General features: G+C 40.8%; 1 protein-coding gene across 1 annotated transcript; it reads right to left on the reverse strand.

The window, feature by feature from the left end:
- Positions 1-924: 924 nt before the first annotated feature.
- Positions 925-8,738, reverse strand: tmem175 (transmembrane protein 175). Its single transcript, XM_061071323.1, has 10 exons — positions 8,679-8,738; positions 7,802-7,840; positions 7,603-7,700; positions 7,442-7,493; positions 4,371-4,406; positions 4,202-4,285; positions 3,952-4,116; positions 3,735-3,813; positions 3,412-3,547; positions 925-3,161 (listed from the first exon to the last, which is right to left on the reverse strand). Exons 1-10 carry the CDS (start codon positions 8,679-8,681, stop codon positions 2,489-2,491), a joined length of 1,365 nt encoding a protein of 454 aa, XP_060927306.1. The 5' UTR covers positions 8,682-8,738; the 3' UTR covers positions 925-2,488.
- Positions 8,739-10,563: the final 1,825 nt, after the last annotated feature.

Here is a 10,563-nt window from a genome sequence, read left to right on the forward strand (position 1 = left end):
TTCTCTGTATATTTTGTTTGATTTGCTTTGAGGAGAAATGTTTTCTAATGAAAATCTATAGCTTTTTGGAGTGGATAATATTTAAAGGTTATACTGAGAAAGCTGTTAATATAGGGGCAGTAGAAAGTTCTGTATAAACCACGTGTTGATATCTTGTTAGGGATATTGCAGCTGTTTACTGTATGGAGGTGAATAAAGTTGTTTTTCTTTAAAATGTTTTGAAACCTGTTCATTCATCGTGTTTCATGTGTTTGCTAAAAATGACAAGTGATTGAATTTCGAGTTAAAATTAACAATTTCAGATTTATTCACAAAACAAGGACGTGTGAAAAGGCAGATTCAGAGTTTGAACTGGTGAAGCAATAACACAATAAATAGACATCGCGTTGACAATAGAAATCTGTCTCAATCAACACTGAACAATGCTGGAGGAGTGACAAGAGAAAATTAGAATTGGTTGTTTATTTGTGTATATATTTCTACAAACTTCTTCATATAAAGGTCACTGTAACCTTTGACAACTGAAACATAACATGATGTCATTTTGGACGGACGACCTGAAGCAAGCTGCCCACGGCCGATGAATGACAAAAGAAATATTCTTGCATCAATTCCTGGATTGAATTGTTAATTAATTAAAGCTACATATCTACACTAAAAACAAGAGATACACAAACAACAAAAATATCAATAAGCTTTTCATTCAACAACAAAGCAAAGAGAAAGATCATTACAAAAAATAAAAGATTATAGAGCTATGGTTAGGACTCAAAAGATTCTTTATGTCTTTAAACTCTAAAAATATGACTTTAAATATATGTATACGTTCAAATGTCAAACTGACGACATTTTGGGTCATTATTTTGGATCCAAAGACTTTCACATTAAATAAATATCAGTCAAGTTCTGTCTTTTGTTCCTCCAGAAAGTCCTGAAAACAAAAAGTACTTCATCTAAATGAATCCATTCTAGACACATAAAAACAAACCAGAGCTGCTGCTGATCTGCAGCTGAGTTAAAAAAACAAAAACACATCAGTTTTCAATCTATTCACATTCGAGCATTTGACAAAAAAAAATGATAATTCAAAGTTTTCTTGTCGTCATTCATCCAAACTCTGAAGAAAACAAACTCTCCTCCATCACGTGACAGATTTCCATTAAAGTGCATTTCAGATTTGAGCCGATATATAAAACTCATCAGTACATCAGAGCGCCTGACATCATCACAAGAGAAACAAAGGACACACAACAGTGACACCTGCTGGTGAAACCTCAGCACACAAGCAGAAACTGAAAATGCTCCGAGGATTTAAATAATCTTACGCTGAAAAGACATTTAAAGTTTTTTAAATAACTAAAAGCAACAACAGCCCTGCATTATAATCTCACAGTTTTCTCATTTCAATACATTTCTAATAAAAGATAACAATGGAGGGAATACGATTGCAGGACATATTTGAAAAGGTGAGATTAACAATCCTGTTGCTATGACACACAAACATTGTTATATTTTGAGAATAGTGCAATTTGAGATGGCGCTCCCCGGTTCAGTGTAACGTTTAAAGTGCCGAACACTCCAGACCTAAACCAAATCCTAACTCAGTCTAGTGTTTGAGCCAAAGTCAGGGAAAACCAACGTGCCCTTGGGCAAAGCATTTAGAAATTCTTCTGCCCTCAGGGCTAAGGTGTGAATGTGTCTGAACATGAACTGATTTCAAACCGCAGCAGTTTGATTGACACAGAAACTGAACCATAATTATAAAAACCTGTTTTTTTTCTTGCTCTGTTGAATTTTCGCGTTGCGTTATGTGTTGAATAATTAACAAATGTGTGTGCTAGCTACATGATTTGAAGCCATTCCTAGAATCAGCCTAGAATTCTGTAAATAAAGATGGACGACATGACAGCCAAAACATTTAGATCTCCTCCTGGTGGCCAGTTCAAGTATACGTAGATTCCTTCAAGTTTGTTTTAAATAAGTTATTTTAAGTTAAATTGAAAAGGGTAGAACGTAATGACTGACTCCACAATCACTACTGTGCTCGGGTCTGAGATATTCTGGCTTCATTTTTGCACAGGAGGAGGAAATGGATTCGCGTCGTCCATCTTTGTAAACTGCCTGATTTGGACGAGTGATAAAACCCAAGCTGGAAACGTTAGTGAGGGTTATTTGATAAAGGCTTTAGGTGCTTTGAGATGATAGCATTGGCGAATCTTCAGTTAGAAGGACTAAGGTCTTTTAGGATCCTTCACTACTCTGGTCCACCACGAGTTTCCTTCACCTCTACAGGTCCATCACTCACCTTCAACACCTGATCTGATCGATGGCCTCTCAATATTTGAACCTCTTTAAATGCTAAACAGAGAAAGATTCATTTTCCATTTTGCTCCTGATTCAAACCCCAACAGGCTCCTGATGAGAGGTCGTTTCTAACACTTTCAGAAACAAACTGTTTCAGCAGCTCGGCCACTTCCCTTCAAGCTCGTTAGGCCACTACCGTGTTGAACGGCACTCTGGCCTCGTCAACTTCCTCCTCCACAACGATCCTCAGATCGGGCCTATCGGGAAAGAAGACCTGGCGAATAAGCGCTAGCCCGACACGCACCAACAGCCTCAACACCAGAAAGGCAAAAGGCACCGTGATCTCCATCAAGTGGAAAATTGAAGCGCTAAATTTACTTAGAATACACGTCAGGAAAAATGTCCCTAAGGCTACGCAGGGGTACAGAGCTAGCTTAGCTAGCATGAACGCATGCTCCCGTCCACCATAGCGCACGTACGGGTGCAGAGTTTCCCGCTCGTTGTAGAGAGCGACCACCCAAATGGTTAGCTGGAAAATACCTGCGAAGAAAATAATCACACAGCTAATCTGAATGGCTTCCAGTTCATTTCGGGAGTTGGGAGGGAATTCTTGCGTTAGCTGGTAGGCTAAAGGTAACCCTCCGACAAACGCCAGCGAGAAGGTGTTCAGCAGGCCCATGAAGCGCGTGGTCTTGGTGACGTGGAGGAAGAGCGAGTGGTGGACGAACCACAGGAGGCCGACGGTGGCGAAGGAGCCGAAGTAGGCGAGGTACTCGGGACCGTAGGACTGCAGAGCCGCGACCAGGCTCCCGCCAAACTGGTCCCGTACAACCGCCGGGTCGGGAACGTTGTCCTCACTGAAAGGAAGGAACCAGAAGGTACAACGTTTTTTAACCTTTCTGTTTATCGCACCTATAGGTGATTAGTTCAGGTTTCGTACAACCAGCGTTTGTTTTGTCCATCTGGGGCTACTGTAGAAAGATACCGCTGTAGCATCTTAAACTCAATAAAGATATGAAGGGTTCATTCTAATGAAAACACAACGATTCATTTAGCTGTATAATAGTTATCTGTCTTTCCCATTCAAGGTAATGAAGAGAATCAAACCATATGTCCAGGATGAGAAGCGTTGCTACGATGGCGTAAACTCCGTCACTGAAAGCCTCCACCCGTTCTTTAGTGAGCGGCTCATCAGGCAGGAAAGTGTAGAACAACAAGGTGTCCGGAGACTCGTCCACGGGACCTGGAACCGACACAAACCTGGTTAGAATTTCAACTTCAAATTTGCCAGTAGAGGAGTCATTTTCCCCCAGTGCCTCATATTCAATGTCACAAAGGACCTGAATACTTTGGTGCTCTCACCTCGCTGTTTTGCCAAATTTGACAGGTGGAAAAGGGACTTTGGTGTCAGGTAAAACTCTCGTACTTACCAATTGCTTTGCTGCGACACCACTTCAGACCCCGGGAGATGTAAGGCAGGAAGATAACGATGGCTAGCAGCACGTAGGACTACAAAAACACACAGAGAGTATAACCGTTAATCAAACATCACAACACAACAACAAAGTACAAGATGAATGAAATCCTGAGGAAGACGATTGTCCTCTGAAGAAAAATACGACTGGAAAAAAACAAAACGTCACTAACCAGCTGGAAGAAGATGACGGAGAAGATGCTGGCGAAGAGGCACATGAGGGGAACTCTCATGATGACCTTGAGGATGTGGTGTTTAAAGAACGTCCGGTTCTCTGAGATCTGGATCTGTTCGTTCAGGAGGAACGGGCGACTGAAGGCGTACAACACGATCACCGACTGCAGAGACAAGAGACACAGGAAGTCGTGACGTGATCACACCGAGGGAGAATAAGATTAATTAATACTTTGTTTCTAGCCTCACCTGAAGGACGCCGGTCACCATCACACAAGCACAGAACAGGAGAAGCCCCAGGATCTTCTCTGGGAACGTCGCCATTAAAGAAAACTGCAAAAGAAAAGATCACGAGCAGAGAATGAGGAGATTGAACGGATGAAATGTTCTAATTTATCTTCCACTGACTCGTACTCACTGTGTACGGTAGAAAGGTGATCACCATCATGCAGGCCTGGAAGAAGAGAGGAGGAGGAAGAGAGAAGGAAGAACGGAGAAGGAAGAAGAGAGAAGGAAGAAGAGAGAAGGAGGAAGAGAGAAGGACGAAGAGAGAAGGAAGAAGAGAGGAGGAGGAAGAGAGAAGGAGGAAGAGATGAGGAAGAAGAGAGAAGGAGGAAGAGAGGAGGAAGAGAGAAGGAAGAAGAGAGAAGGAAGAAGAGAGAAGGAAGAAGAGAGAATTAAGAAGATAGAAGGAAGGAGAGAGAAGGAAGACGAGAGAAGGTAGAAGAGAGAAGGAAGAAGAGAAGGAAGAAGAGAGAAGGAAGAAGAGAGAAGAGAGAGGGAAGAAGAGAGAAGGAAGAAGAGAGAAGAGAGAAGGAAGAAGAGAGAAGGAGGAAGAGAGAAGGCAGAAGAGAGAAAGAAGAAGAGAGAAGGAAGAAGAGAGAAGGAAGAAAAGAGAAGGAAGAAGAGAGAAGGCAGAAGAGAGAAGGAAGAAGAGACAAGGAAGAAGAGACAAGGTTGAAGAGAGAAGGAAGAAGAGGGAAGGAAGAAGAGCGAAGGAAGAAGAGAGAAGGAGGAAGAGAGGAGGAGGAAGAGAGAAGGAGGAAGAGAGGATGAAGAAGAGAGAAGGAAGAAGAGGGAAGGAGGAAGAGAGAAGGAAGAAGAGAGAAGGAGGAAGAGAAGGAAGAAGAGAGAAGGAAGAAGAGAGAAGGAAGAAGAGAGATGGAAGAAGAGAGAAGGCAGAAGAGAGAAGGAAGAAGAGAGAAGGAAGAAGAGAGAAGGAGGAAGAGAGAAGGAGGAAGAGAGAAGGAGGAAGAGAGAAGGAGGAAGAGAAGGAAGAAGAGAGAAGGAAGAAGAGAGAAGGAAGAAGAGAGAAGGAGGAAGAGAGAAGGAGGAAGAGAGAAGGAAGCAGAGAAAGAAGAAGAGAGAAGGAAGAAGAGAGAATTAAGAAGATAGAAGGAAGGAGAGAGAAGGAAGACGAGAGAAGTAAGAAGAGAGGAGGAAGAGATAAGGAAGAAGAGATAAGGAAGAAGAGAGAAGGAGGAAGAGAGAAGGTAGAAGAGAGAAGGAGGAAGAGAGAAGGAAGAAGAGAGAAGGAAGAAGCGAGAAGGAAGAAGAGAGAAGTAAGAAGAGAGAAGTAAGAAGAGAGAAGGAAGAAGAGAGAAGAATGAAGAGAGAAGGAATAAGAGGGAAGGAAGAAGAGAGAAGAATGAAGAGAGAAGGAAGAAGAGAGCAGGAAGAAGAGAGAAGGAAGAAGAGAGAAGGAATAAAAAAAAGGAAGAAGAGAGAAGGAAGAAAAGAGATGGAAGAAGCGAGAACGAAGAAGAGAGAAGGAAGAACAGAGAGAGAAGGATGAAGAGAGAAGGAAGAAGAGAGAAGGAGGAAGAGAGAAGGAAGAAGAGAGAAGGAATAAAAGAGAAGGAAGGAGGAAGAGAGAAGGAGAAAGAGAGAAGGAAGAAGAGAGAAGAATGAAGACAGAAGGAAGAAGAGGGAAGGAAGAAGAGGGAAGGAAGAAGAGAGAAGAATGAAGAGAGAAGGAAGAAGAGAGAAGAGAGAAGGAAGAAGAGAGAAGGAAGAAGAGAGAAGGAAGAAGAGAGAAGGAGGAAGAGAGAAGGAAGAAGCGAGAAGGAAGAAGAGAGAAGGAGGAAGAGAGAAGGAAGAAGAGAGAAGGAAGAAGAGAGAAGGAGGAAGAGAGAAGGAAGAAGAGAGAAGGAAGAAGAGAGACGGCGGAAGAGAGAAGGAAGAAGAGAGAAGGAGGAAGAGAGAAGGAGGAAGAGAGAAGGAAGAAGAGAAAAGGAAGAAGAGAGAAGGACGAAGAGAGAAGGAAGAGGAGAGAAGAGAGAAGGAAGAAGAGAGAAGGAAGAGGAGAGAAGAGAGAAGGAAGAGGAGAGAAGCGAGAAGGAAGAAGAGAGAAGGAGGAGGAGAGAAGGAAGAAGAGAGAAGGGGGAGGAGAGAAGGAAGAAGAGAGAAGGAAGAAGAGAGATGGAAGAAGAGAGAAGGAAGAAGAGAGAAGGAAGAAGAGAGAAGGAGGAAGAGAGATGGAAGAAGAGAGAAGGAAGAAGAGAGAAGGAGGAAGAGAGAAGGAAGAGAGAAGGAAGAAGAGAGATGGAGGAAGGAAGAAGAAAGAAGGAAGAAGAGAGAAGAAAGAAGAGAGAAGGAGGAAGAGAGAAGGAGGACGAGAGAAGGAAGAGGAGAGAAGAGAGAAGGAAGAAGAGAGAAGTAGGAGGAGAGAAGAGAGAAGGAAAAGGAGAGAAGAGAGAAGGAAGAAGAGAGAAGGAAGAAGAGAGAAGGAGGAAGAGAGAAGGAAGAAGAGAGAAGGAAGAAGAGAGAAGGAAGAAGAGAGAAGGAGGAAGAGAGAAGGAAGAAGAGAGAAGGAAGAAGAGAGAAGGAAGAAGAGAAAAGGAAGAAGAGAGAAGGAGGAAGAGAGAAGGAAGAAGAGAGAAGGAAGAAGAGAGAAGGAAGAAGAGAGAAGGAGGAAGAGAGAAGGAAGAAGAGAGGAGGAAACATGGTCAATAGAGAGAAGTTTCAATCATCAAACATAGTCCTGAAAACATGATCCTGATGATTTCATCCCACAACATAAACAAATCATCTATTAATTATAAGATAAATACTTTAATTCAAATGACAAAGTTGTTTTTCTGAATATTTGAAATGAAAAATACAATTTACCAGTTTTTATTCAGTGTCCACGCTTGAAATAGTTTGTATTAAATCATGTTATTTATATGTCAAAATACGATAGAATTTTTACATCTAAATCTCTGTCCTGTAAAACTTTATGATTCATAATTCCCTCACGATCATAGATATACATTTAATAATTGATTAATTTAATTATGTGTAAATATGACAAATCAATGAATCTGTTTTGCAGAGTTTTAAAAACTTGTTTCCTTTATGTCACACTTAAAAACTTGACAGAATTATCGCTCACACTAACATCTTGTCAATTTATATTTCGGATAAATATTAATGTTGAATATTTAAATAAATATCTAAGATTGGTCATAATAAACGTGTATTAACAGGATGTTCCTGAACACTTACGAGGTTCAACAAGGCGAGACAGTCGTCAATACGCACGATCACCTGGAACAACCTGTGGAATGGAAAAACAAACAAGGGATTAATAATGAACAAGTGATGAATTATGAATGAGTGATGAATTATTATTATCAGCTGCTGTGATGATAACATCAGCGACTCACCGGATGTGAGCCGCCCACGCCACCGTCACGATCAGGAAGGTCATCAGGTAAACAGCGATCTTTGTGCTGAGCAGCAGCTGAACGCTTTGTCTCAACTCCTGCAACAGACACGCATTTACAGCATGGTCATATTGAAGATGTTTTAATATCAACATGAATATTATTTAACATAATATCTGAGGTTACTTCCAGACCGTACCTCGTCATCTTCAACCTTCGTGTGGGCGACCGGTAGAATCTGGAAAACAGGAAATGAAAAGTTTCAGAGACAAAATCAAATGTTTGTGAGCTTTTTTACATCTGATGATAAAATCAGATTTTCTTTTGAATCCTAATAACTGATGATGAGGAGGAGTCTCTGTACTGAGGCCCCGCCCACAGATCGACCAACTGAAAGCTGTCAATCATTCGCCTCGTTTCATAGCAGCAAATATGGAATCTCAAATCTATTCTGAAACATTAATTTGAGTTTAACCTTGTTGTTTGATTTGGTTCACGTCCCAATCGCTAACATAGAGGAGGTTGTAACTTGTGATGAAGAAGGTGCTCACCAACTTATCTTAAGTTTATCTACTCTATCTTATATCTTATCTTAAGTTTATTTACTCTATCTTATATCATATATCTTCTATCTTTTATCTTACATCTTATCTTATGATGGATTCTTGTCATAACAGTAGCGATGATGGAGATGAGAGCACCTGTGGGAGAACTGGGTTTCCTATCTTATGTTTATCGTATCTTAAGTTTATCTTATCTTATCTTTACCTTATCTTATATATTATCCTATGATGAAGTGAGGTGGATGATGCTCTGCTCCACCTGCACCTCCTCACCAACTTATCTTAAGTCTATCTTATCTTATATCTTATCTTAAGTTTATCCTATCTTATATCTTATGTTATGATGCAGTCTATTCATAACAGTAGCGATGATGGAGATTAGAGCATCTGTGGGAGGACTGGGTTTCTTATCTTAAGTTTATCTTATCTTATCTTTCATCTTATCTTAAGTTTGTCTTATCTTATCTTACATCTTATCTTAAGTTTATCTTCTATCACATGATGGAGTCTCACCATGACAGTGGCGATGATGGAGATGAGAGCATCGCTGTAGGCCAGCAGTCTGTGGGAGGACTGGGTTTCTTATCTTAAGTTTATCTTATCTTATATCTTTTCTTAAGTTTATCTTATCTTATATCTTATCTTAAGTTTATCTTATCTTTTCTTTTATCTTATATCTTATCTTAAGTTTATCTTCTATCTTATATCTTCTGATGGGGTCTCACCATGACAGTGGCGATGATGGAGATGAGAGCATCGCTGTAGGCCAGCAGTCTGTGGGAGGACTGGGTGCTGCTCGGCTCCTCCCCCTCGGACGGGCTGACGCTGCCCGGGAAGGAGGAGCAGGAGGCGGCGTGGCTCCTCATCTCCTTCCCCTCCAGCGGCTCCTCGACCTGCTGCTCGATGATGTCTTCATGTCCCTCCATGGTGGAGGAGCCTCAGGAGGGGGGGCACAAGGAGCCCAGAGGAGGCACACGGAGCTCAGATGATCCACACGGAGGTCGCAGGAGCTCGGAGGAGCAAGGAGGAGCTCAGATGATCCACACGGAGCTTGCAGGAGTTCAGAGGAGCAAGGAGGAGCTCAGATGATCCACAAGGAGCTGGCAGGAGTTCAGAGGAGCCAGGAGGAGGCACAAGGAGGTCGCAGGAGGTCGCAGGAGGTCGCAGGAGGTCGGAGGAGCCACAGACAGAATCCACGGGGCCCCGGTTTGTTTGCAAACAGACGGGAATCAGCTGACGGAGGGCGGGGAAACCGGAAGCAGTTCCACTTCCTGTTCCGTGCAAAGATCGTCTACTGAGAGAGAGAGTAACCGCTCTGTTTCTTTTAGTAGAGAGGACATAAATAAAGAGACAAAAAATAATGAATAGATAACAAGAGAAACAAATGATCATTTAAAATGATACATATTTTGTGTTTTATTATTCATTTATTATTTATTTGTTATTATATTTTATTTTGTTTTAATTTAGTATATATTTATTTGATTGGGACTGTGCTCATTCATCAGAAGGCTATACTGTAAATAATAAAGTAAGTATAAATAAGTTGTGCCGACACAATGTTAACTTTTATTTAACCTTTGTTTCTATAACAACTTGTAATTCACAGGGGTTCCACGGAAAATAATAATAATACATCTGTGTACAGTGAGCTGTAAAAATGTAAAAAAGAATAAACGCAGTTAATAAAAAAGAAATTTAAAAACATAGAAACATGCAGTCAATAAAAATCATGAACCATGAGCATTTATGAGTTGTTTTAGAATAATGATATAAAAAGTCACGTGTCTCATTTCAATTTTTATTTCTGCAGTTTATTAAAAGATCCAGAAGCAGCAACGTGTAAAGTCACTATGAAGAAAGAAAGAAAGAAAGAAAGAAAGAACGAATGAGAGGCAATAAAAAAAAGAAAGAATATTGCAAACTGAAGTGTTACCTTCATATTTCCACCAGGAGGCAGTAGTGCTCTGAACAGGAGGCTCTACATGAACTCATGATAAAAATCTATATTAAATGTGACACTGCATTTAAATCCAAAACCCAGAACATCTCTATATTTCTACAGGTGACAGATATAGTTAAACACATTTATATCTTTTACAAGTGTTTTTATATGATTTTTTATATTGTGAATTTTGTGGCAGATTTGAAAGGATTCTTAAGAAAACACCTTCATGAAGTAAAACAGGGGTTTGTGAGGTCACAGTGACCTTTGACCTTCAACCACCAAACTCTAATCTGTTCACTTTGAGTGCAATTTAACATTTTTACCAGAATACAAGAAGTTCCTGACGCTATTGTTGAGATATCGTATTATGTGATGAGTGGTTATTCTTATTAAAGAGCAGCGTAACACAGACCTCCATCACAGAGCAGACGATTACATCACACGCTGCAG

The sequence above is a fragment of the Limanda limanda genome, chromosome 5 (assembly GCF_963576545.1).
Source record: "Limanda limanda chromosome 5, fLimLim1.1, whole genome shotgun sequence".
NCBI lineage: Eukaryota > Metazoa > Chordata > Actinopteri > Pleuronectiformes > Pleuronectidae > Limanda > Limanda limanda.

Bases quoted from the DNA above. Each gene is read 5' to 3' on its own strand.
- tmem175 (XM_061071323.1), bottom strand. The intron at 7,701-7,801 runs GTACGGTCTGGA...TGTCTGTTGCAG, and splicing joins CGAAGGTTGAAGATGACGAG to GAGTTGAGACAAAGCGTTCA. The intron at 3,814-3,951 runs GTTAGTGACGTT...GTGTTTTTGTAG, and splicing joins CCGTCATCTTCTTCCAGCTG to TCCTACGTGCTGCTAGCCAT.